A 27106-nucleotide genomic window follows, 5' to 3' on the forward strand; every position below is an offset into this window, starting at 1 on the left:
TCGTTTTTGCGCAGTATATTCACGAATCTCGAGGCGGTTAACAACGTTTTTGAAATGGATAAATGGGAAGCGCGGAATTTTCGTGTCCAGCACGCGAGAAACGCGCCCCGTTCGTGCGCGAAATTAGGACGAGACCGAAAGTTATCGAAGAGAGGAACAGGAGAGACGGAAAGAGGAGGAGGATTAAGAATACGGAACGAAACATCGCGCGAGAATGGCGATTCAGCGAAAACAACAGCTGTCGAGGGTACACGTATATGTGTAACCTAAACGTGAATCGTCGCTCGTTCGCGATCTCGACGAGGATTTTCGTCATCTACGTCGGTGCGTCAAAACCGGAAAAGAAGTAAATGGCTTTTATTCCCTTTTCATATTGCGAAAATCATTCGTCGAAAACGGGATTCTTCTGAATAAGAGTTTATGTGAAGGCTGCTAGCAGGGCAGCGCATCATCTCGTCCTCTACCTGATATTCTCCCTCAAAGATAAGAAGGTGAAAACGTCGTCGGGCACTCTCGATCCTTATCTCTTACTTATCTCTCTCGATTTCAACGAGCGTTAATCTTTAGTCGCGTTTTGCGCTCGTGGGCTGAAATATTTCGGGCGCTATTTTATAAAACGTAATGTCACTTAAAATTTTTTTTCACAACTTATATTGGGTCATCAAAAATTGCAAAATTTTTTCCATAAAGCCCTAATTTCTTATCAAGTGCTCATAAATTTATTTTTCGAGGGTATCAATTTTAAATGTTTTTCAATGCTCAACTGAGAAGATAATGGTTTCATTCTAAAATTTGCCGCTCAGCTCACAGCCACTGCCCGCTCGTGATTTCGATAAGTTGACGGCTGGTTCGATAAATCATGTACCGAGCGAGAGGTGGAAGTGGCGAGCTAGCGAGGCGGAACTTGGGCGGAAGTCACCACTGTCATCGTTACGTCAAAACGTACAGTTTCTTTCCGGAACACGATGTCGCGACACTTGAGAAATGTGTTCTTTTCTTTTCGGCGAGAATGGCGGGAGATTCGTCACTCTCGTCCGAGCAGAAGGCGGATTTCTAAGAAGCGCGCGCAAAAGCGTCCGCAGCCAATCATGATGGTTTTCATTAAGCGCGTCGCACATCTGGCGATCTGGCCGCATCTCTCGCCGCGCGTCGGCGATCGCGGCGCGGACGCCTGTTTACGCGTGAACCAAAACATCAATGACCTTGAAAGCCATCGCGCGTCACGTGACCGAAGGGAGAGGAGCAACGATTGGACCACGGAGGAGCGTTAACGCATATTGCGTCGTGCGCGTCGCACGGCCTGCATTCCTCGTCCAATAGAATTGGCGCGCACTGGGCCGGGCGGGCGGTTGCGAGGGGGTGGCGGGAGGTGGAAGGGGAGAGGACGAGGTGGACAAGAGCGAGCGCGAACGGCGAGGACCGCCGGACGACGAGCACGACCACGACGACAACGAGGAGGAGGAGGAGGAGGAGGAGACCGACCGCGCGTGGTGGCGACGACGAAGACGACGGTGGCGTCGACGGTGGTAACGAGTGACGGTGAACGACGGTAACAGTGGCGGTGGCGGCGATAACTCGCGATAGCGGTGGTCGTGGCGGTGATAACTGCGACGACGACGGCGGTGGCGACAGCGACGGAGACGACGACGACAACGACGACGACGACGACGACGACGACGACGACGACGGTGACTGTGACTGTGACGGTGACTGTGACTGTGACTGTGATCCGTGATCGGTGGCGTACGCCGTACGTCTTGTTCGTGCGTGTGTTCGTGCGCGAGTGCGGCTGGTGGGCTCGCGTTGTTGTAGCCAAGATGAAGTCCGACTCGAAACCTTTGTTGACAGCTCAGGCGGAGAAGGCGAACCATTACACGTAAGTAAGGCGGCCGGCCGAGCCGAGTCGAGCTGAGCGAGCGAGCCGGGCCGGAGCCGGGACCGGGTCGCATGCCCAAGTGAGATATCCCGTGTTAACTCGCGCGCGGCGGAGCGCGGGGGAATGTCGCGCGCGCCGTATATCTCTGTCGCGAAAGAAAAAGTATAGCGCGCGAGCCGTGTGGGAAGCTGGGTGGGCGAGCGAGGGCCGGGGGACGTAGGAAACGTGAACGCGAGTTGTGGGCCGTTGTGCGCCGGAAAGTGCGCGGACCGAAAGTGCAGTGTGAAGAAAATTAATCAAACATATTGTGAGAAAGAGAGGGAGAGTGAGATAGAAAGAGTGTGCGCGCGCGCGAGAGAAAGAGAGAGAAAGAAAGAAAAAATGAAGTAGAAGGTAACGGTGCGATTAGAGAGGGAGCCAAGTGGAATAGAGAGGAATAGAGTGAGCGAGAGGGAGAAAGAGAGAGAGAAAGAGATAGGGACCGTGCGTGAACGTGAGAGTGAGAGGGAAGAACGGGAGAGCCGCGAGCAACGAACGCGGCCTATACGCGACGCGCGCGTCCTACGATCCGCAAAAATACGCGTACATGACGAGAGTGAGAGAGAAAGAGAGAGAAATAGAGACGCGAGGCAGCGTGGAGGCAGAGAGCGCGCGGCAACCTACGGGCGAAAAAATAATGTCTAGCGCAGCGGATTCGCATTCCAGATACTTGAAGGAGTTTCGCGTCGACCAGTGTCCCCTCTTTATCCAGCGAAAATGCACGCAGCACAGGCCGTTCACGTGCTTCAACTGGCACTTTATGAACCAGCGGAGACGCAGACCGGTCAGGAAGAGGGACCGCACCTTCAACTACAGCGCCGACAATTATTGCACCAAGTACGACGAGACGACTGGCATCTGCCCCGACGGGGACGAGTAAGTTCTCTTTCAACTCTTCTCCCTTTAGATCTTGAATTATATATATGTATTTTTTTGTTTCCTTCTCTATTGCGCATCGCGCGAGGCGGTTACGTGATGCACGGTGTTTCCTTCTTCGTTGGTGGTGTGTGTGTGTGCGCGCGCGCACACGCGCACGCCCGTGCGTGAGAATACGTGAATACTACGCGTGTATACGTGTAGTATTATGGCAGAGAGCGCGCGCGGTTACGGCATTCGTTACGATGTTTCCACTTTGAAATTGACTCCGAGGACCGCCGGTCCTACTCTACTTAATAGTTGTAATCTCGCCGAACGGCGGGCTCTCTCGCAACGATAGGCATGGACGTGCATGTGCATGCGTATATACGTATTTTACACGTGATATATGTATATATAAAAATATATATATACATATATATATGTAACGCGACGCGTATACGACACGTAGCGTTACCGCCGCGGCATACGTGTCCCTCGCGCGCGCCGTACGTGTTTACGTTCCCGCGACTGTTTCATCCCCCACGGAGAGAAACAATTGTTGCTCGGGGACTTCGACAGGGATCGGGAGAGCAGAGTATACCGCGCGCGTAGTTGCGCATCACGGTTTTTTCTCCCTTTTATGCGTCGCGTCCGTTTTTTTTAGGCCACTTTCCCGTTGATCGGTTAATATTATGTACAATCCGCACGCGAGAAACACGCGAAATTTTTGCCGGAGATCGTCCGCCTTCGTAGAGATCGGTAATCGGAGACTGCAAAAAGGGAAGGGGGGAGGGATAGAGAGACGAAACATAATGAGACGCATAGTCGGTTCTCGCTTTGTTGTTGGCCGTACGTTGACACATAATGCGCACGTAACGTGCAGCTGTGCCCTGTGAGAGATGCAGCGTGACATCGCCCCCCTCCCCCCCAAACCACGCTTTTGACGTAATTTCGTTCCGACGAATATTCCGGGGAAAACTCTTCTCGAAATAGTTTTTTTTCCCTCCCATTACATTAGAATTTCTTATTCAAGGTCTACAATGTCAGCAGGAGTAATGGAGTAGGAGTAAGAAGTAAGAAATATAAAATGAGATGCCCATTTCGTTTACTCCCGATTTTTAATTGGTCAATTGTTACTCTTATTCCCCTTACTCCGTTACTCCTGCTAACATTGTAGACCTTGCATTAGAGATCTCCTCGTTTCTCGATTCTTTTTGAAATGCAGAACGCATATTTCCTCGCGTAGCTCGCGATATCGATTATGCATTTTGGCATACTTTCCTTTACCGGAAGCAATGACACTATGTAACGTCACATAGTTAACTTCGCACTTTGCGCATAAATTAACATACCACGTTTAACGGCGCCTGGCACCAATGTTTCGCCAACTTTGTTTCCACGACGCTAACGTAAACACGTGCACGGAACGCGCATTCGATTTGCGTAAACAGGTGGAATCGCAAATCAATAACCTTTTTTGACAAGTTACAAGTAATGAATGAGTAAGTTCATCAAATTAAAAGAAACGGAATACCTCGAACGTACATACCGCGATTAATCTCTTTAGACTCTCGTATTTTTTTTCTCCCATCACGATTCTGCAAGAATTTCATGGAAAAATTGTCCGCTCGACGAACTTTGATCAAATATCTTTCTGCGAAAGATCCTTCAGTTTTTTACGATATCGCCGCATGGGGTTTAAACCGACGTTCTCTTTAAATCGGTCGTCAATTTTTATGGCTCTAAACTTTTATACTCTGCATAAAGTGATTTTCATCGAGCGATCGTCGAGCACGTGGTGATTCTCTTCCCCAAATTCCCAACATTACGAGTTGCCGAACAAAGGAAGCCCACTCTTATCGATTTTTCCCTACGTACTTGGCACGATGGCACGACAAAGAGGAATCACTATGTATCTAAACTGTATTCGGGTGTCAGGTTGTAATTGAGTCACCAAACTTTTGTCCATTCAATCAAACGTGTCGCGATTTAACCATGAAATACTACTACCGCATAATGTTTTAGTAAACGTCAGTCAGAACATAAAAAATGAATGAAATATGAACGTAATGGATTTCCAAATATTTCCATATCGCGCTAATACATTTTTTATTATTATTAACTTTTTTATAAGTTTAGGAAATTATTTTTTTGTATATATAATTATATTAGAAGATACAATTCATATAAAAAAAGAAAACTGTAAGTAGCATTTTCGTAAGTAAAAATTTTTATAATATTGACTAACGTTTAATTATTTACTATATTTGTAAATGGAAATAATTTTTAGAAAAGATACAGATAAATAATACAAATGGGGTACAATAAAAAATATTGTTGTCAATATGAAAACGATATTTGTAAATCGATAAAAACGAAAGAAAACAATTTATTGGTTGAATCTACAAGTGCCAATAATTGAAAAGAAAAAGAAGAAAAGTATAACATTTTGTCAAAGTTTGAGAGTTCGAGATTATGAAAGCGTGATCTCGTTAAACAGGTGTCCGTTTCTGCATCGTACCGCGGGCGACACGGAGAGGCGTTACCATCTACGCTACTACAAGACATGCATGTGCGTCCACGACACCGACACGCGTGGATTTTGCGTGAAGAATGGCCCGCATTGCGCGTTCGCGCACGGCAATCACGATCTGCGCCCACCCGTGTACGACATCAAGGAGATCCAGGCGCTGGAGAATCCAGACTCGGACCCAAACTCCTCGTCGAACGGGCCTAACATACTCGACAAAGAGCGCAACTTGATGAACGAGGACCCGAAGTGGCAGGACACGAACTACGTGTTGAGCAACTACAAGACGGAGCCGTGCAAGAGACCGCCGCGGCTCTGTCGGCAGGGTTACGCCTGTCCACAATATCACAACAGCAAGGATAAGCGGCGCAGCCCGCGGAAATATAAATATCGGTAAATATTAATCTCCATTCATGATGCTCCAGCTGTTGAAGGAAGGGGAATTTCTACTAAATGTCGACGACGATTACAGCTCGACGCCATGCCCGAACGTGAAACACGGCGAGGAATGGGGCGAGCCGGGAAACTGCGAGCAGGGAGACGCGTGTACGTACTGCCATACTCGTACGGAGCAGCAGTTTCATCCCGAAATCTACAAATCTACCAAGTGCAACGACGTGCAGCAGGCAGGCTACTGCCCGCGTGGCGTTTTCTGCGCCTTTGCGCATGTTGACCGTGAGTGTACACTCATCAATCGTACGTAAAACAATCTTATTTATTTACTTTGAGTGAGTTCAATGATATTATCTATATACGACGACAAATACATAGAGCATTTTATACGCGTCCACCTGGTTGTTGTCTGCGACGCGGTCGCAAAGTGATCCATCGTCTTCTCTTCTTGGCAGTGCTGCGAGCTCGCACGCCGATCGCGCGATCGGCATTCGTGCTCGCGAATTTTTCGCGAATTACGCGTTTGGAATACACGTAGAGAGCCGGTTCGATAAATGCTAAATTTTAGTCGTCAAAATTGTTTCTCAAAATTGATATATTGGGACGTTGGTATGGTGTGTTGATGGAAGCAGTGTTGCCAACAGAAGAAATGAGCCTGGCGAGGGATATGGCGGTACCTATAGATTGCGGGGCGAATCTGGCCGACATACTCAGCAACGCTCTTCCTCCTGACAAGCGCTCACACGAAAAAGACAAACCACTCAGCGACAGCAGCGTGAGTCTCGTTTTTTTGTATATAGTAAATTGCTTCCTACAGGACTCGTTTAATTAAATGTAAAAAAGAAAGTAAAATAAAGTTGGCATAAAATAGGAAATTGCTTATCAAACTAATAGAATTCAATTTATCAGAGATTTTTGAAGGTGATATTTTTATGCCATGTTCATACCTAATGTTATTGTTTGACTAACTTGCAGAATGGAAGCGGCGAGGTCTCGGAATCCGCCAGCACCAGCAGTTTAGGTAGCAACAGCTCGCACAGCAAGGCACCAGGCGCTCAACTGCATAATTCCAATAATACCAATAATTCTGGTGTAAATGCAGCTGCGCAGCAAAAACTTACAAGCATACTTTACAATCCCAGTTCTCTCGTACAAGTTGTAAGTTTGTTTTCTATCAAAAATTGTAATATATATCGCAGAATTTTCGGACAATACTTTCAGGAATGAATTTAGAACTTGTGAGAAGAGAGAAGTTTCGCATGAACATCAATTATTTAATAAATTTAATAAATGATATATATGTATTATATATAAAATGCTCGTATTTAGCATTTTATTCTTATTTTCGATTCTAGATTCACTCTATAGAGTATTGATATGTAATTTAGAAACACTCATTTATCATATGATTGATGATTCACTATTGACGTTAATTTTGACAGAATGAAATTCGGAAGCAAATGGTCGCCATTGACAGTGACCCATTATTAACTAAAGCTGAAAAGGCCCAACAGAAACAGAGTCTCTACATCGCGTACAATTTGAATGGAACATTAGGTAGTCACTCATTAGCAACTACTGTTTCACCTCTTTCAAATTCGTTTTACTCAAATGATACTGTGGAATCTGTAGTAGGTGAGTGTGTACGTGGTAACTGCATGTTTAACGTGTATTAACGTGTATTATACAATGCAACATACTAAGGCTGCGTTCCGATATTTACTGTGACTACTGTGACTTCAGTACTGGCAGTGAATATCGGAACGCAGCTTATGACATAGATGTTTTGTCTCTTTCAGGAAATGCATTAGATGAATTACATTTAGATGATCCATTAAATTTAGTCGATTCAATTCATAGGGATACAAATTCACCAATTAGCAATTCAATATCGGCAGGCCTAGCTAGCTCCGGTCTACTCGGTAGCTCGGCCCCGGTCAATATACCGGGCATGGCTGAACGGTCAGTTCTTACTAATTTCTCACCATCGACGTCGAGCCCACTTCAGCAATTACAGACTGGTTTTCTTACCGGATCGAGATTCTCTCATCAAGATTCCATGGAATCCGTAAGCTGACTACCTTTATTCAGTGATATTATGAGAAATATCAAATTGTTTTACTAACGTGATGTCTTCGGGTTTACTTTCAGACATTGCCATTTATGAATCAGATATCAGATCCATTTAGTAATCACATTTCGCAACTTAGCAGCTCGGCTTCTAAGCTTAGTGGATTCAATAGTAGTTTATTCGATTTCGCGAACCAAGGAATGTCACCGTCGCGTACGCAACCTACTCTACCAGCATCTCCATTGGTCAATGCATTTTCCATTAGTCCAAGTAACACAGGATCGTTGTCTGAGGTTAGAATTGCACGAGCTTAAAGAGCTTCCTTTAGTAGATATGTCTCGAAGACTAGTCTCGTAATGTATCAGTTTTACGTATACATGCATTGCAGGTACAAAGGCTTAGAGACGAATTGTCCTCGAGCCGCGCTCAATTGGCGACATGGGACGAGCGTATTAATCAAGCGCGCGCTGCTTGCGCGGCGTGGCAATTGGAAAGTGAGGAAGCGAAGAGAAAAGCGACTATCGCTGAACAGCAAAGGGACGAGGTTAATATTCCGCCTAACTTAGCGCACGCTTCTCTCTCGATATCGAAAGCCCAAATTGCCGTACTCCAGAGAATGGATTTTTTGCAGGCTTTGAAAGCACTCAGGGTCGAGAATAAGGCGTCCAACAGTGGCCCGTATCTTCATTCAGTGAGAAAAATAAGCGAACTCAGAAATCTATCGATAGCCACCTTAAAATCAATTCAGTCGCAATTGCGTTCGGATCTTGAAGAGGTGGAAAAGGTAAAAAAACTCTTGCTCTACTACCTTCGAACTAATCGTATATTAAACACTTGCTAATTTACCGAAATAATCATTGCTGTATTGCCAGGTACTGTACAGAGAAACGGCAACAAAGTGCATGGTTTGTGAGGAACAGAATCGTACGGTTACTCTATCCTGCAATCATTATGTGGTTTGCTCGACATGCGCTCCGAATCAACGCGAGTGCCCTTATTGTCAAACTCCAGTTGTTTCAACAAGTTAGACCTGAATCTTTCCTTAGAATCCTGTTGCAATTTCCGCTTATCGTCTGTTAAAAAAAAAGAATGAGAAGGCGATGACAGCCACAGACTTTGAAAAAATATCATGTGAGTAGTATCATGATTTCGCAAGGACTTGTATTTTTACTCTGGTATAGTGACAAAACTGAGAACCTGTTTTCTTCTACCGCGGTAAGCAGAAAGAATCCGTTTGACTTTATGAATACGATTGATTTATCGCCAAAGTAAGAATGAATATGATAAAATCTTAATGTAATTTTAAATTACATTTACATTTCTCTCTTGATATATATATATATATAGATACATTCAGTGAACATCACATTTTAAAAATGTAACGCTCTTTAAAAAGTAGCGTTATTAATCCTAAAAACAAAACAAAGATGTTTTATTTTATACATAATTCAAGATAAATATCTAGCAGGGTGTTAATAACTATACACATTTAGCGTTTACAAACGCAAATATATGCGGGTTACAGAACGTTTAGCGTGAGAACAATATAATCGCAGTTGTGGACAAAGTTTCGGGACCTCGAAAACTATATAATTGTTTAAAGAAAAAATTAATAATATTAATAAACGCAACAAAAGTATCCTCCACTTACATTAAAAGAATGGGAGGATTTTTTTCTCGATGGTTGAGCTGTGAAACGTATGTCACAGAAAAAATGATATTTCTATTATATTTAAATCTATATATTTAATAGGATTTTCCAATTGATTCGTACTGAATGTAATAATATAAGTATTAACAAATTTTATATTTTTCGTTGAAAACCTAATATTGAAGATATAAATATTATATATATATATAAGAGGTACATATATATAAATATATATTATATAATTTCTAGGTTTTTATATATCTAAAAAATAACAAAGATTTCTCGTATAGTTATAAAAGAGTATGGGAGTTTACAAAACAACCGAAATAGATAGCGCTAAAACAATTTTATTATCTAAAAGGTATTATATACATATATATATTATTTGTTTCTCGTTTTTTTTATCTATCGGTGTTACTGCCATTTGTTTCTTCTTATTCTTTTCTATTTGTTCTGTGCCTTTTGTCACATTCTTTAGGTGTATCGATACAGTTTGTTAAAAAACATTTACACTTCAGACACATCGAAGTTAACAATGATCAATATTTTTAACAATTTTACATAAAATACGCTTTTTTTCACTCGGTAACGTTTGTATGTTTCGTACTTTTTGTAACACAATTCAATTTTTAGGTCTTAAATATGCTTTATTGTGTACTAGTATTTGGATGGAGTTCTTAGAGGACATTTAAATTAAATAGTGTGTGATAGTAACGAAGAAGTTAATCTTCAATCAATTATTCAATTATTCACATCATAGATTATTGAACCAATTATCCTCATTTCGTGTTGTAGGCTTTTACAATTGTAGATTGTAAGGATGTTAGAAATACTTAGGATTTTTCAATTTAATCAAAAAAATAACTCATATAAATATATATATATATATATATATATATATAAATATAAATATAAATATAATTCATACACAAGTCAAACGTGACATACGTGTTACAGTTCAGTGGCATGCTAGAAGTATGCTAATTAAGACGTGTGATGCACGTCTACGTACCCGGCTCTATGCGTATATTCATTTTAAAGATGTAGTTGTTAAACTCTGATAAAACAGAATGACTATACACTCATGATGAGAAATATATATATTGCCTAAGATATAAACAATTATAGAATAGATAGGACAGCATTATCAAATTTTTTCTTCGTATAAACATGAAAATGTTACAATAATCAATTTTAAAGACTACTTTTATTTAATATACATATATATATATATAATTACCATTTTTTGAGAATGTTAAAATTTATTAAACTCGAGTTTAATACCCCGCACAAGACATTTAACAACACTTTTACACGACTTGTAAGACATTTACCTGTTTACACAGAATTAATCTTCCGCGAGAGATATAATCGAGAATTTTTTATTATCTGTAACACAAAGGGGTATTGTAGCAGGTATTTACTTAATTGTGAAATTTGATGACATTCGCAACAGTACTAGTTGTTATTGTTTTTGCTTTCTCGTTTATTTTTTCCCCCCTCTTTCAATTATCTTCATAGTTTAATGTCAAAAAGTGAGGCCAAAAAATAAATGAACGTTTTTATTACGTCAGTTTTTTATTACAGATTATTAATATTAAAATATAATAGATGTTATTTAAAAGAAAAAAATTACAATTTTCTCTATTATGGTATATATGGTCTAAAGATTACTGTTTTTTAAAAATTATGCTACAATAGGGATAACGTAGAAATACATACATAAGAATTATTGAAATAAACTTTTCTTTGATGTGCTTTACATTCTTAATTAGATTGAGGATATAAGAAGCAATTTTAGAAAAATAGGGAAAGTCCGTTTTTTTTATTAGAAACATATTTAATATTTACATAGATAATATTCAAGTTTTCTCCTTTCATTTCTTCTGTCTGATTCTTCCGGTTGATGTTACGCGTGGTCTCATGAGAGAGATCTCACCTGATAAGTAGACGGCATATTTTAATTTTCTTAGAGGCCGCATATACCATAACACCATTTTGAAAAAAACTATTTAGAATTTAAGAGAGAAACATTATAATAATGCATTTTTTCTTGCTTTTATTAAATGCATTCTTTATAAGTACAGGAAAATGTTACAATATTGAAGTATATTAGTTTTTTATATCCACACTTGGCATATTTTGACACTATTACGTATACGTAATTAGTATGCATAATTAAACATTAGACTTATCTATTTAAAGTAAAGAATAAAATTTCAAACAAAATTAGTACACTAGTTTAAACATCTCGGCTTCTACATGGCTAAAATACCATGTGATAGAAAAATAATTATCTCAATTGATAGGTCTACGCGTCTATAATAATTGATAAAACAATCGTGTTTATCGTAGTTTACCAAATCGTTGAAATTGTTGAGAGGGTACTTATAAAGAATGCAATTTTTTTTCAATAATATTCCGCGATTGAACTTTCTTCCGCAGTATTTGTATTTAAGGCAACAATGTTACAAATAATGGGATCATATCCAAGTCATAGCAGTTCTTTGTATACGGCGAAATACAAAAGAATCTTTCATTTTTGGAATAATCGGAAGAAAGTTACGATTGCGTTACATTTAACGGAACGTTTAGAAATGATATTCCTGAATAATAGGGTTATATGAATATTATAAATAATTACAATATATTGTACTATTTTACTTCTATAACAATTAAATAACACAATTTAAAAAATATATATTAAGAATATAAATTATTGTGAAAGCAACAAATTTAGCTACAAAATAGAGTAATAGGGAAGTAACAAAATGGATGATTAGCTATTATATAATATTATCGTGTAACAAAGAAAACATACAGTTGAATATTTATATACTACTATCCCCGTTGTTGGTTTCATTAATTATCTCGGGCGTTTTTGAGCATTTTCACGTACCATCGTTATATGCTCGATCATTATCTGTCATACTTAAAAATCAAACGTTTAATTAGATTAATTTAATTGGTTCTTATTCTATCGTATAAATGAAGAAACGTATTGTATTGATAGTGAAAATGTATATCGAGTAGCAAAATTGCAAGTCATATAAGTATTGCTGATATTAGAGACAATGCTCGCGACATAAATTAATTTTGGAAAAACAATTTTTAAATCTCAAGATTCTGCTGAAATGCGATCTCTGAATTTAGAGCGTATTCAATGTGCTTATTTCGATTGCACAAAGAAAACCAACAATAGGGCAAATTAAATTGAACACTATATTTTTGACAAATTATAATAATACAACCAATTACAAACGTTATACGCTCTGTCCTGTGCGAATGATTCTTCCTCTACGTTGTAAATTAAGTCGGACTACACATTGTAATTTTGCATTTGTTTGTGGACACTAGTTGAAAATATTATGAGATCGCCTGTCGCACTTTGCTTATTTCGCGCGGAGCGACGGGCGGATGGCGATTTTGATAACATCGGGGAGGAATTATCAGCACGGTTTAGACGAAAAAATACATAATCACTAAACTATTGTATAATAATGAATTGCGTAAATTGCGTAAAAATTGTAATATCTAAAGGAAAATTGCTGAACATTTATATCACGATTTATAACTAAAGGTACTTGCTATAGACCTGTGTCGTTCTTAATCACTCGTAATTTTGATAACAATTATTGCATTTGTTATTTTGATAGTGGCATGGCTGATCCTTGATATTAGATATCACGAAAATCATTTTATTTATTTATATAGCGAGATGTGTGTTCTTGTTTGCAAAAAAAAACGTTTGCTCAATGTCCGCGAAGCTTTTCGGACATTCCTTATTGTTCCGCAAAAACCGACGTGTTATCAGTGAGAATGTAATCTGCTGTGACTCACATTATGATGATTATTACACAGTTTATAATTCTTGAAACATTTATGTTATCGACTTTTTAAGATATTTCAAAATTGTCTAGATTTATATTTATCACTTTTCTATATCAGTTTCAACCAAATAATCATTTAGTTAATTATAGAACATTACGATATTACAATATATTATTAATTACGTGTTGAGTTTTACTTGAGTATACAGTGATGATTGATGCGCGATTTGCGTTTTCAGGCTTGTTTGTGAAAAATACGAGATAACAAATGGCTGTACGACTGTGATCACGCTTACAGTTAGACTGAATCTCTCGGTATGCCACTTATCAAACATGTTTCCCTTCGAATTGTAAAAACTTCTGCCACGAGTGTGCAATGATGACGGAAAATTCTTACGTTGCTTCTATGATACGTCGAATGTACATTAAAATCAATTTCATTTTAACTCATTGTAATTTTTAATTAAGTAGATTTGTGTTTTTAATGCATAAAAATAACGCTTGTACTAGTAATTACTCGCTCTACATTTACTTTGCTCAGGCTGCTTTGCTGGAGAAATAAACTAAATATTTTAACAATTAAAATGCATTGCAAGATACATGTCTTAGCATAGGAATATCAGAATAGAATGAGAATTAATGAGAAGCCACGCAACAGTCATTTGCACCCTCATATTTGTGATCGTCAATATTTTTTATAAAAGTTAGAGAAAAAAAAAGAAACACTTGAGTCATAAATTTGTGGACGCTCGTCTCAAAAGAAAAGCAAACGTAAATTGGCCCTCTATAACATAGCCCGCAGTGGTTTTTTGCATTATTTTATTATGGACAAGACATTTCAGATTAAGCGAGAGAAACGTAATAGCGATTTGCATGAAAAGAACACTGTGCATGCAGTGCCATTTTTGACAGACTTATGAAAGTAATAAAGTTGCGTTCTGCGAGAAGTGAACGTGATCTGTTAATGTTTCTAATTTCTGTGGCTAATTCCGCACTTTCAGGCCGGGAAAAAACGGAAAAAATATTTTGCTAAAGTAATTATATTCTTCGGGATTTTAATTTGATTAAAAGCTGGTAAGGGGCAAAAGCGCTCTTCATTGCTCTCGGCTAGTACGGAATTACATATAGAAATGTGACTCCTTTGAAATTTTTTACTATTTTTGCAATATACGGTAAACACCCGTCTTCCGATACAGCGTATAATGTTTAGGCGTAGCGCTTGAGACCGCTGAGCGTTGGAGGTAACGCAAAATAATAAACGTGTTTAAACAAATCTTATATTTGTAAGCTTGAGATATATATTAAACAACATAGGCATTGCGCTCGCTCTCTCTCTCTCTCTCTCTCTCTCTCTCTCTCTCTCTCTCTCTCTCTCTCTCTCTCTTTCTCCTCCCTCCCTCTCTCTCCCCCACTTTCCCCCCCCCTCTCTCTCTCTCTCTCTCTCTCTCTCTCTCTCTCTCTCTCTCTCTCTCACACTCGACTTCGAATACGCTCGGCGGACGAAAGCAGACTCAATATATATTCATATATTGTGTAACTTTTGGTGTTTAAAAGCAATGTACTTATATACGTTAAGCGGTTAAGGTACTAAGTATATATATTTTTGCGGGCTATTGCGTGAACGAATTGTATCTATTCTACTTCTTATACTCACACGGTGTCTGTAACAATCGATAAGGAATATCCGAGTTAAGAAACGAGAGTCGTAAAAATGCAAAAGGGAAAAGAAAATTTCTTTTGTTCGTGCAGACGCATTCGTTGCTCTTTCACAGGATGAATGGATAATTATAATATATCGTAAATCTTACTCAATGTACACGATGTGTGTGTGTGCAAAGAGCTCTCGCGCGACGAAGTAAGAGAAGAGTGAGAAATGGCACGGATTAAAACAAGAACCGCATTCTCAAAATAATCGTACAAAATGTTTACGATAAAACGATATCAAGACTGCTATAATTTATTGTCGCATAAGCTTAATTCCGTAATGTCAGGTCGCAAAATTACGTTGGCGCAAGAAAAGAAAGGAAAAAAAAAGATTGCTTTCTTATTATTGCTTCAAGATATGCGCAAAAAACATTTTCTTCTCCAATATATAATTTCACATAAGTCGAGGATTCTTTTTAGCAATTATTTTTACGTCTCGTAGTTTTTAAGGCGTTAGATAGCGCTTATAAATTGAAAATTATGTGTATCATTTTCTTAATATATATAATTTAATATATTTGGATGCTTTTTTTATTTTTTTTTATTTTTTTTTAAATTTTTTTTTAAATGTATATGTATACGACTTTATATGACGAGGCGTACTGAGCTCGCGCAAGACGCTTACACTCGATTGTACTTCTAGTAGCTAAGAAATTTCGCGTCGTGACGAAACATCCGAGATGCGAGCTTTTGCGAATTGTTGTTCGTAAGGTGCTCGTTAGCGTTCGTCCTGTGGAAGGAAACAACAGATACATGTAGTAGTCGCGTGATTAACCGAGCTGAGGTACATGAAGATAATTATTACAATAACGACGTAACAACGCAAAGGACAATTAAGGATCTCCACGATGGCTGTCATTTCGATCAGGCTGGTTCTCTACGTATGCGTACATTTACATATGAGTATACACCCACACACAGATACATACACCCTTTGTTCCTCCCCGACTCATATCTTTTCCGCACGACTTTCTGTACGATGCGGATTTTGTAATTTTATAATTCTTAATATTCCTTCCCCCGTACTTGCAGCCGACAGCTATTCGAGACTGTCGACGATCACCTGGGAAATTACCTCTCGCGCAACACCTCGAGAAGTACACGTTGGTGAACGAGCCACGCGGAGAAATCGACTATTACTCGATTGAACGAAACGGCACTCGAATTTGATGTCAAGATATTGGGACCGTAGGTCTATTCTTTTCTGCTAAACTTCTTACACAATTTATCTTTTCTCGTTTTTTTCTTTTTGGAAGAAAAGAGGAAAGATAAACGGTGCGACAAGTTCATCTGAAAAGAACCATACTTTGTATGGTATCGTCAGACCAAAGCATGTAACGCTCTTAGAGTAATGTCAATCAAACTCCGATTAACTTGATCGATTTACTTTTATTGAGCAACATTTCTAGTAGTTTATTTAACGCATGAAACAAAAAACTTAGATAAGGGACAATAAACTGATAATTGTGCTTTAATTGATTTTGCAATCAATTTAATTAATAAATAATTAAGTTATTAAATAATATTTATGTACTATTTCATGTAGATAATAATTACTTATTGTTTAAGAAAAAGGATCGGATCAAAACGATGAAATTATACAGCCGAGAATCTCTTAGCTTTGAGAGATTTTATCAGTTCAATCAATCGCCGATTAACTTAATCGAAGTTTGATCTTTCACGATTGTCTTTCGTAGAAATGACGGACGGATCGAGAAGAATCAATAGGTCACTTGCAAAATTGAAATTTCTTAGCTTTTTATGAAAATTAAGAATGAATCGGATTCTCTTGACCAGCGTATCCTCGTTGAAGATTAGCTTGTTTCCGCGCTGTTGATTGGAATTTTGTGTTGTATCTGGACTTGAAGAAATTAATCGCGAAAGAGAACCGCGACTCATTTTAATCTCATTGAATGTTTTTGTCTCTCTCTCTCTCTCTCTCTCTCTCTCTCTCTCTCTCTCTCTCTCTCTCTCTCTCTCTCTCTCTCTCTCTTTGGTGTAGCATATTCTAACGGATATCAGTACAAATCTACAACCTGAGTAAGAAATAAATAAGGAATACACATCGCTCGAATGAACAAAAAAGAAAATTACGATATCGTTGAGACACGTATTTTTGGCAATACACAGATGTAAAGAATTACCGAGTAGCGTATAGTAGTTAGGGAGAACCAAGGAAATGAATTTTGTTCGAATGCATTATTTTTGACGACTGAAAGTTTATACGCTAAAAAAGATTAATAATTAAATAATACGATAACGATAAGTGTAGAGTAACAATTGTGTACGTAACTTGTAGGACGGATCGTTCGTTATCGCTTCTTATGCTATTTTACCATAAGTTGTGTCTTATAAGAATAAACAATGTAATTCAATAAAAATTAAAATAATTTTATTTGTCGTGCGGTTATTGCGCTCTACGTTTGTTGGTGAATGACATATCCAAGTTACACAGGAATTAACAAAGTACAACGGTAGATATCGATATTTGAATCGCGCACTTTTCTCGATAATATTCATGAAATATTTATAAATTGACGATTAAGCCTCAGACATAATGAATGGACTAGGGTCACTAGGGAATGGAAAAATAGTATTTAATGTGTTGAATAAGAAACTTTACTTTTTAATTTCCTGTTCCATTTATTATACGCAGCTCTGATCGAACAATTAATAATGTTATTAATGCTCTTCATCTATTTTCAGGATTGATTGATAACGACAACTAATTTACATAGATTATTACATATCTGTAATAATAGTGGTGATTTCGTTTACGCTTAATTCGAACACGCAATACCGAGAATCCGGATAATTATATGATAATTAGCATGCGTTATGCTCGGTTGCAAAATATTGCGCAAGCTTTTCTTAGCAAATACGCAAATTCTAAGAGACCAGAAAATAAGACGATATCTTCGCCTTAAATCTTCTCAGGAAAAAAAGTTATGCTTTACAAGTTTAAAAATAAAAAAATTAATATACACTTTCAATATTTCAAAATATGATTGTATAATTGTGTAATCAAATATATTTTTTACTTTTTTGTAAATGTTCTATTTTAAGATAGAATCGGTCTAGTGGAAGTCGAAAAATCATCTGAGTTCTTAAATCACTATGTTTACAGAGGGATATGCTCTGTATATAATATAATTTTATTTAAATTATTTTTATTAAATAGCGACCATTTTCATGCGATTTCGATATTTTTATGTAGTAAATCAAATGTAAAAATTTCCATTTAAAACCGTTTAGGAATTGTTTCGAAATGTTTTCGAATATTCTGGCGTAACTCTTAAAATTAATGTTTTAATTTTTAACGATTCAACATTTTTATCGACCAAATACATCAATTGGTCAAATGCAATTGGCTTATTGATTGCGTCCAACAGAAAGAAACAGTTATAAACTTCTTTTATACGATTGGTTTATACAGTTTAGATTCAATAGGAATTAAAGGCAAGAACCAATCGTGAAGAAACTTGCCAAGAATGGACGCCAAGAGTCCAAGAAGTTTTCTCACACGTGTTCAGTCTTGTGAGAGCAACGAAACAGTGTATCGAGTGTCAGGTAATACATATTCCGTTGTTAGATCTTTGTTCGCTGGAAGCGTGTTTGAAATTTTTCGACTCATTGTAATTTCATTCTTTAATCTACTTCCAGTTCTATATTAGATTTTACATCTTGGTATTGGATCTTTCCGGAAATTTGCAATTAACAATAATAATCGAAATAACAATAACGACGCTGAAAGACCAATAAAAATTTCAAAATTATAAGAGCAATGTGGCCTCATCGGAAATGTCTCGTCCACGTGTCGCCGCGTTTTGCAATTTTCGAATAAAACGATCCCCTCTTAATGCCCATCGATAATAAACTAAACAATAAAGATTACAGTTCTCAATCTTAACTATTCTGGAACTTGCTGCGACATTCCGATCATTGTTAATTCTATTCATTGGAAATGCCTCAGCCACGTGTTGCGTTAGATTAAAATTTCTATTTGATTAATTTTTTTTTTAAATTTATTAAGAAATATGGATTAGTTAAGATATTTTCGTATTTATTTTCTAAACAATGTAATAGGATATAGAAAATTCATTTTATTGAAAAGGGACGATCGAGGAATATTGCAAACAGTACCTGCAGTCGTATAGTAACGCAAAGACGGTTTCTAAAAAAAAATCGACCTTTCAATCACTTCAGTTTTATTGACATTCTTATTTTATTAGCCCTTGGAATCTCTCAATCATATTCGCACATCTTTTGAATATCACAAAGTCGATTTCTGGAATGCAAGGGAATGCAAAAATCATTGCATTGCTTTTGCGGGGAGAGTTGCTTGATCGGGAGCCTTTTATCCGGTTCGCTAGTAACACGCATACTTCACTCTGATTAGGATGCATTTAGCAGCTATTTATCGGCGTGTTGCTAAAAACTACCAAACGACAACTTCGTTTACGGGGAAGGGCGGGAGGACGGATCGATCGTCGGTCTTTTCGCGGTCCTCTCTGCCGTCCGCTGTCCCCACTGACCCCGCTGTTGGAAAAGCGATTACCATCAATTGCAGCCATAGACATAGTAAGTATAGACCGAGCATTCCGCTGTATAAGCGTGGTGCATACGAAAAGAAAGAGAAAAGATGTAAGACGAGATTCTTTCTCTCTCTGACATCATCGTAGTAGGGAGAGCCCGACAGGGGAAATGATGAATCGACGTGAGAAGATGAGGAGAAGTGCTCCCCACTTCTCCGGTTTTAAAAAGAGAAGCGGAATGCTCGGTCTATACTTACTATAGGTGCGTTCGGGAAGACGTTATTAGCGCTATCAGCATCAGTCTATCCTTGTTCTACTTTTAATGAGTAATGAAGATAGACTGATGCTGATAGAGCTAATAGCGTCTTCGCGAACGCACCCCATGTCTATGATTGCAGCATACGGCGGTCATACGGTAATGCGTACATAGATAAGCGACAACCACGGTGACGCCAGTCGCGACATTTCGGCCAATCGCGGCGCCCCTCGCACCGTATCCACCAATTGCGCGGCGTGTTTTGCTTTGCACGACGATACGCGGCTCTTGCTCATTTCGTGCTGTGCGATATTACCAGACTCTCGCACTCTCAGTTGTTTCCGTACGTTCGCGTCAGTCGTGAGGTTCATTCTCGATCGAAGTGATCCGTTGTGAGAGGCGTCTCCGCGTTTAGAGTCGGGAATAATCAGGTGAGTTGTCTTTTGTGAATAATCGTTGCGACCGTCGATCGGAATTTCGCGCGTGCTATGCCGAGTTTCTCACGAGGACCATCGATTTCGCGTGGGAAACCGCCGAATTCGTCGCGTCGCCGACGGGGAAGACGCGCGGCCGTTTCCGCGACGCGCGTGACTCGACGGCCGTTCGCACGCCTCGGAAAAGTGCATCTCGAGCCGAGCCGCCATCTTGTTTATTGTGTGTGCTCACTTTTGGAGGGAAATCGTCACCCGCGTATTCGTCACGGTGCTCGCTCTCACCGAAATCGATCATGTTGTGTTTTCTTTTGTTAAATTTAGCAATTTTTTCGGGTGACCCTTCTCCAACCGTTGTTCCGAATTGGTCAGTTTCCTTTTTTTTTTCTCTCGTTCCGCCCTTTCTCTTCATTCTCCCCCTCCTTCTCGCCCATCTTCCTACTGGGAACGCAGCGGGGAGTAAACTTGTAAACTCCCCCCTTCCGATTAAGTGTCTTTAACGTATGTCTTAACTGTGCTTTGTCCCCCACTAGGGACAAGAGTCCGCGGTAAAAGGAAGAAAACTACGAAAGCTCGCTCGCAGTTATGGCACGTACCAAGCAGACTGCTCGTAAGTCAACCGGTGGAAAGGCGCCCAGGAAGCAGCTCGCCACCAAAGCTGCGCGTAAAAGCGCGCCGTCCACTGGAGGCGTCAAGAAGCCTCATCGTTACAGGTACGTATGTATACAGACGTGCGAACCATATACGAATATGAAATTTCTTTCAATAAACAAATTGTTTCGAGAATAAAAATTTATTAACTTGATAATCAAAAATCTGCATAATAATTTTGACAGTAACTCGGATATGTACGATATGAATTAAACATAATTATTTTAATTAAATTTTGTATCTTTTTGTTGTCTTCGAGAGAAAGTAGAGTCCATTAACTTTTTTTAGAAATTTTTTATTTAATCTTTAAATGTATGTTTTGTCAGGCCTGGTACTGTAGCTCTTCGAGAAATCCGAAGATATCAGAAATCGACTGAGTTGCTCATCAGGAAGTTGCCGTTCCAGCGTCTGGTTCGTGAAATTGCCCAGGATTTCAAGACCGATTTGCGTTTCCAGAGCGCCGCGATAGGCGCCCTCCAGGAAGCGTCGGAAGCTTACCTGGTCGGCCTGTTCGAAGACACGAATTTGTGCGCCATTCACGCCAAACGTGTCACGATCATGCCAAAAGACATCCAGCTAGCGCGGCGAATTCGCGGTGAACGCGCTTAAACATCTATCGTTCGTGAATACACCAAGCGTTCTAATCTTATTACTACTACTATTATTATTTGGACATTGTATGTTTCTGAACAATCTAAAATTTTCTTGACTCTCTTCCGTGTATATTTATCATAGTTAATACACTGCCAACCACTGTAATGGACGCCAGGAAAAGACACGAGGAATAACATGAGTCATCTCATTAGATTACCTAAGATTCAATGAGACACGATTATATGAGATTCATACAATGATAAGAAATCTAAAGATTAAAAAAGGATCTAAGGATTAAAGAAAGTGACGATTTGATTTTCAATGTAGAAATAAAATTATCACAGAAACGGCTATTTTTAGTTTTTTTTTATACTTGGATATATTGCACGAATTAATCTCACAGCAATATATTACAGATTTTATATATCTTTCATAGAACGCCCAGGTATTAGCTTTAGCGCTTTATTTTAGATTGTTAATCACCATTAGTCATCTTGCTTCATAAAAGTTCACACTGTATTGTTTTAAACACTCTCTTTAAGTACAAAATTTTTATTAATTCGAGTTTCTAGCCACCTTTCCTATAAAGAAATATATCTACATTCACAGGATAATAGACAGAAGATAGTTGATTAGTTGTTTATTGGTAATAATATTACACGATACAATAGTTCGATTTGCATTTAGTCTTCACATGTTAGAATTTTAAAAATCTACCTGTAGTGGATATATCACGGATATATATAAATATATTGTAAGCTTAGAGAGTAAGTGTTTCATGTAAAAGAGAGGCAAAGGAGAGTCGTAAGTCGATTGATCAATCGCGTTATGAGCAGATGCAGTCTTTACAGAGCAAAGTTGCGTTCACGCGTAATGCGATTGATCAATCAATTAAAACGTGTCTGTATTCATTAATAAATACATATACAACACATATTGAAAATGCGGTAAGTAAGCTGCGATTGACATTACGTCAAGTTATACCTTTGTTTGGTAGGATGCTTGAAAAATACTTGTTATAAAATAAATAACAGTATATTTTGTTTCGTCTTTTTGACTAATTTGGTTCAAATTAATATCGTTTGATGGTCATCCTTCGGAGTTCTCAGATGCAGCTCTCTTGCCGAATTCACAATTATTATAGGTTGTAATTATCTTAACAATTATATAAATACTAACCAAATGATTGTAACGAAACTATAACAAAATACATTTTCTAATGGATGTAATGAAACTTGTTTTATTTTATATTTTTACATATATATAATGTTTTATTTTATTTTGAGCCTAAAACGCGAATCCTGAAAATGTAAGAACAGACGGAACATGGTTGACAACAAAAAAGGCTTAAATTGGAAAGAGAAAAAAAAAGTATGGCAACTGTTTTTTTTCCTCTACCTGACATTAGACACGTTCGGTCTATTCTTGCTTATGGCTATGTATAGATATATATTACTATCTATGAGCTTTTTCTAGAGCCGTGCAGGCTCTCGGTCGCACGCGTGCGTGTTTGTGCAGACATTTGCACGGAGCTGCATGAACCTGCACGTCGCTATCGATTCGCGCGAGCCTCGAGACGAGGATGATGCGTGTGCGACGCGCGTCGCTCTACATGCATCCCACACGCAAAAATCTAGCGCTATGCGAGTACGTGCGCTGTTGTTTTCTCTCTTTCTCTCTCTTTCTCTTGTCCCCCCTCCCTTCTCCGTCTCTGCTGTGTTTGCTATAGGTCGGGCATCGATCTCTCACGATTTCGCGGGTCGATACGCGACGCCGTGTATGTACAGCGCGAAATAGTCCTGCCCTACGTCACACAGTCAGGCCCCGCTCTATTATCGCGCGATAGCCGCCTTTCTCCTCGTGTAAACAGTAACGTCGCGTCGTCGTTTTTCGACACACGCATCCTCGCCCTGTCTAACTGTCTCCCGCTCGTCTCTCTCTCTGCCGTCGCGACCTGTGTGGATAGTTCGGATCAGCCGACCGACGGACAACACGACGAGGGGGCATTTACATACGGTAATCGAGCTGTGAGTATATACTAAATGGGAAGAAAGGAGCGTGGGACTACTTTGCGCGGATAATCGTCCGCGAGGACGCGCGCGCACGCGGAGGAATCGCGACGAGCTCGATTTTCTCCTCGATTCGTTCTACGCGCGACAAAAACTATCCTCAAGCGAGGGAGATTTATTTCCTCTAATTGTTATATCTAATTATGTCAAAAACAAAGATTTTTTTTTCTTTAAGCATTTTCTTAGGATTGACGAGCGAGAATCCAGGTTAAATGAGCGTCGCGTGGAACGATGATGGTCGCCGGAGCGGGGTCGCGTTCGAGGAGACAAAGCTCTTGCCTTCCTCCCCCCGCTTCCTCGTCCCTGGATCCATAGTCGTATCCTACATTTATAGCACGTCAAGCGTGCGGTCGGCCGACTGGTTCTCAATTTGAGACGGACGATTTTGTGCGCGCGCGCGCGCGCACCATTCTCATTTATTTACATTTATAACCGCGCGGCCGGCTTATCAGCTTTTATCGAATGGGCGAATTACCCGCGACGGGCGAGGAGCAGGACGATCGGCGACGTCGTCTGAACAGGCAGAAAGGCGAGCGTCACGTGAAGGAGCGTGTAGCGCAGCAGCGGCGTCTTCTCACGCGCGCCCCGTTATTGATCGGGAAATCGTTGCTCTCGAAATGGCGCAGGCATTTAACATCTTCCTGAAAAGTCATTAGATTTCCGTGCCGTTCATCGATCCATCAAACTCGCCGCCCCCTCCTTCTCACCCTCCCCCCGCCCCGCCGTTCCTTCCCGTTCGTCGCGAAGCGACAGAGCTCTCCCATTCCTGTCCACGCGTTCTTCCGCGCGCGAAAGGAGAGTGCACACAGTACACGGTTCGGAGAATCATCGGTGCGAGAGCGGCGGCTCACGCGCGAGCGGGGTGACGGGACGCGGCTGGGACGTCGCTCGCGCGCGCGGTGAGAGGGTCCCAGTGCCGTGCGGTCGGGAGAGCGTATCGTAGGACGATTTCGAGCGATTGACAGGGCACTCGCGCCGCACTCGATACCTCGGCGACCAATAAGGCGCGCCGGCCGGTCGACGTCCCGCCGCTGGATTGGCCGATGGCGCACCGCGGGCTCCTACGTGCCTCTCGCACGATTTAATTTCCCGCGGCGGCGGCGGCGGCGGGTGGTGGCGGTGGCGGTGGCGGTGGCGGAGGAGACGGAGACGGCGACGAGGGGTGGACGAGGGATGGCGAGGGGGGCGGTAGGACGCGCGAGAGAGCCGTGGACTCGGGAGAGCGTCCACTGCCATCGGAGTGTGCGAGGAAACGGATAGTGTATCTAGTTCGCTTCGCGTCCCCGCTCGTGTCCGAAATTCGCCTCAGGTAGGTAAAGATAGGACTCGCGCTCCGATCGCCCGGGCGGTCGGTTTTTGTAGCCCATGCGCGCGCGCGCGCGCGCGCGTGAAAAAGTGACCGGAGCCACGAGACGATCGTCGAGATTTCGGGGAAAATTCGCCCCCGAATTTTCATCGACCGTCGCGCGTTCCGCGTTCGCCTCCATTTTGCGACTGACGTTCGCTTTGCGGGAACGTGTCGCGACGACGACGACGACGGCGGCGGCGGCGACGGTGACAACGGCGGTCTATGATCGTCGGCGTCGCCGGCTCCGGCCATGACGTCGCCCTGCGTCTCCTCGTGGAAGCGTCGTCGGCGCTCGAGAATTCGGGGATTTCGGGAGACGCTGTTCCTCGCGGACGCGAATTCCTGACAGCGCGTGGGTTTTTTTCTCCTTTTCTCTCCGTCTTCTCTCCCACTCTTTCTCTTACTCCCTCATTCCCACTCCGTATGTCTCCCACCACTATCATCGTCACCCTCACCATCACCATTCCGGCATCCCGCTTGGTCGTCGGAGGAGGGGGAACGAAAGTTCGTGCATTGCGCAACGCGCACTGCGATCTCGTTCGGCGCGCAATTCCCTCCTCCGAGTCCGCACGTATGTACGACGGCGAATTGCATTCCTGCCCCGCGACTACTATCATCTCCCCACTACCGTTTTTCCCGTTCTTCCGAGTCCTAAGCCCTAAGCGTCGCCGCGTTGCCGATCAGAGAATTCTCAATGACTGCGGCCATCGTCTCTACGCGATTAGCCGAGTCCAAGGGGGGAAGAGAGAATGCGAGAGTGCGTCGAGATGCGACCGCGCAAATTGAAATTTCCCTCTTAGGAATCTATTGAAATTTTTTATTTGCGACACCGCGGGACTTGTCTCCTCTCGATATCCGAAATGATATTTGGTCGACGATTGTCACAGGTTGAACAATGGCGCGTACCAAGCAGACTGCCCGTAAGTCAACGGGAGGAAAAGCTCCCCGTAAACAACTTGCAACGAAGGCGGCCAGGAAGAGCGCGCCGTCCACCGGTGGCGTCAAGAAGCCGCATCGTTACAGGTGAGCGAAAAAGAAAAGAAAAAGAAAATGACGCGTCGCGAAACGTCGCTCGGATTCGATATGACTGTAGCGTTTCTGCGATTTCCATGTGGCAGGCCCGGTACCGTGGCTCTTCGAGAAATTCGAAGATATCAAAAGTCGACTGAGCTGTTGATCAGGAAGCTGCCGTTCCAGCGGCTGGTACGTGAAATCGCCCAGGATTTCAAGACCGATCTGCGTTTCCAGAGCGCCGCCATAGGCGCCCTCCAGGAAGCGTCCGAGGCGTATCTCGTCGGTCTCTTCGAGGACACCAACCTCTGCGCGATCCACGCGAAGCGCGTCACGATCATGCCTAAAGACATCCAGCTGGCCCGGCGAATCCGCGGCGAGCGTGCTTAAGAGGCGCTATGTAACTCGCATACATACCGTTCACTGCGATCATTATTATTATTATTATTATTAATTATTAATTATATTAGTTATCGTTCGCAATCGTGGATGAAGGACTTTCATTCCAACCTCTTACATATTTTGTTCTATTCGCATAGACACGCGCTATAGCATTATCCCTCCGATGATTATCCCCTTCTCTCTTCCCTCCTTTATCTTCGACGATTTCCCATTCAAAAGACACGAAATTCCACTGGGCTTCACGATATCGACGATTATAGAAACTCTTACTTTCATTTTCCTCCCCTTTTTCCTCTTCAAAATTTTGAAGCACTTGAAATGACTTTAATTTACACTTACAGGGCGGATATTTGGGAAATTACACAATTCGATTTACGCTGGCAGTTTTGTTAAGTAATTCCGATTAGACGATGTTCATTAGAACGTTTCTTTACTTTCACTACTACTTATCGTTTTTTGTCGTCATTAATGTTACGCATAACGATGTCATTATATCATTATTAGTATTCGAAAGAAAAGTGTGCATTAGATTAAGACATCCCCATAGTAATCCTGACGTAGTGCTTAACGTATTAGATCTCTGATTGTACTCGAGTTACATAAATCATTTTGATCACCTAAAGCATTGTGTAAAAATTTGTGTAAAAATAAACGCATTTCGTAAATAAATCTAAATTCGCACGACTTTTACCTGAGCTTTGTTTGAATTCCAGCCGAGCCGCCTGCGAAACTTGACGTATACAAGATGTTTTTTTTTTTTAATTAAAATTTTTGCACCATACCTTTTTTCTCTCTTTACTTTTATCTCCTCTTGAGGAGAGGAAAAGATGTGCAAGAACTTCAGCTGAAAAAAACAG

General features: G+C 40.8%; 3 protein-coding genes and 1 long non-coding RNA gene across 15 annotated transcripts; 3 read left to right on the plus strand and 1 right to left on the minus strand.

The window, feature by feature from the left end:
• Positions 1-1307: 1307 nt before the first annotated feature.
• On the plus strand, positions 1308-15262 carry LOC105832784 (RING finger protein unkempt). 8 transcript variants are annotated; one of them, XM_012674030.3, is made up of 12 exons: positions 1308-1876; positions 2582-2791; positions 5274-5696; positions 5776-5999; positions 6341-6471; positions 6672-6854; positions 7139-7331; positions 7496-7764; positions 7848-8060; positions 8156-8311; positions 8381-8551; positions 8640-15262. In XM_012674030.3, the coding sequence occupies exons 1-12, from the start codon at positions 1818-1820 to the stop codon at positions 8793-8795; spliced, it is 2388 nt and encodes a 795-aa protein (XP_012529484.1). In that variant the 5' UTR covers positions 1308-1817; the 3' UTR covers positions 8796-15262. The 8 variants fall into 8 exon arrangements, with proteins under 8 accessions (XP_012529484.1, XP_012529485.1, XP_012529489.1 ...); XM_012674031.3 differs by having other exon boundaries at positions 6344-6471; XM_012674035.3 differs by having other exon boundaries at positions 1311-1876; positions 5776-5978; positions 6344-6471.
• Positions 15263-16890: 1628 nt separating this feature from the next.
• Positions 16891-20053, minus strand: LOC114255161. 3 transcript variants are annotated; one of them, XR_003626442.2, is made up of 2 exons: positions 19914-20053; positions 16891-19491 (listed from the first exon to the last, which is right to left on the minus strand). It is a non-coding gene; the product is annotated as an uncharacterized LOC114255161 (long non-coding RNA). The 3 variants fall into 3 exon arrangements; XR_004964669.1 differs by having other exon boundaries at positions 16891-19482; positions 19914-19999; XR_004964668.1 differs by lacking the exon at positions 19914-20053 and adding an exon at positions 19745-19884.
• On the plus strand, positions 20041-22648 carry LOC105832780 (histone H3.3A). The gene is made up of 3 exons (XM_012674021.3): positions 20041-20174; positions 20708-20887; positions 21152-22648. Exons 2-3 carry the CDS (start codon positions 20760-20762, stop codon positions 21432-21434), a joined length of 411 nt encoding a protein of 136 aa, XP_012529475.1. The 5' UTR covers positions 20041-20174; positions 20708-20759; the 3' UTR covers positions 21435-22648.
• A 516-nt stretch (positions 22649-23164) lies between these two features.
• On the plus strand, positions 23165-26934 carry LOC105832779 (histone H3.3A). 3 transcript variants are annotated; one of them, XM_012674020.3, is made up of 3 exons: positions 23165-23435; positions 25724-25859; positions 25955-26934. In XM_012674020.3, exons 2-3 carry the CDS (start codon positions 25732-25734, stop codon positions 26235-26237), a joined length of 411 nt encoding a protein of 136 aa, XP_012529474.1. In that variant the 5' UTR covers positions 23165-23435; positions 25724-25731; the 3' UTR covers positions 26238-26934. The 3 variants fall into 3 exon arrangements, with proteins under 3 accessions (XP_012529474.1, XP_012529473.1, XP_012529472.1); XM_012674019.3 differs by having other exon boundaries at positions 23167-23446; XM_012674018.3 differs by lacking the exon at positions 23165-23435 and adding an exon at positions 24642-24797.
• The last annotated feature ends 172 nt before the right edge of the window (positions 26935-27106 follow it).

This window comes from Monomorium pharaonis, chromosome 9 (genome assembly GCF_013373865.1).
Source record: "Monomorium pharaonis isolate MP-MQ-018 chromosome 9, ASM1337386v2, whole genome shotgun sequence".
Lineage (NCBI taxonomy): Eukaryota > Metazoa > Arthropoda > Insecta > Hymenoptera > Formicidae > Monomorium > Monomorium pharaonis.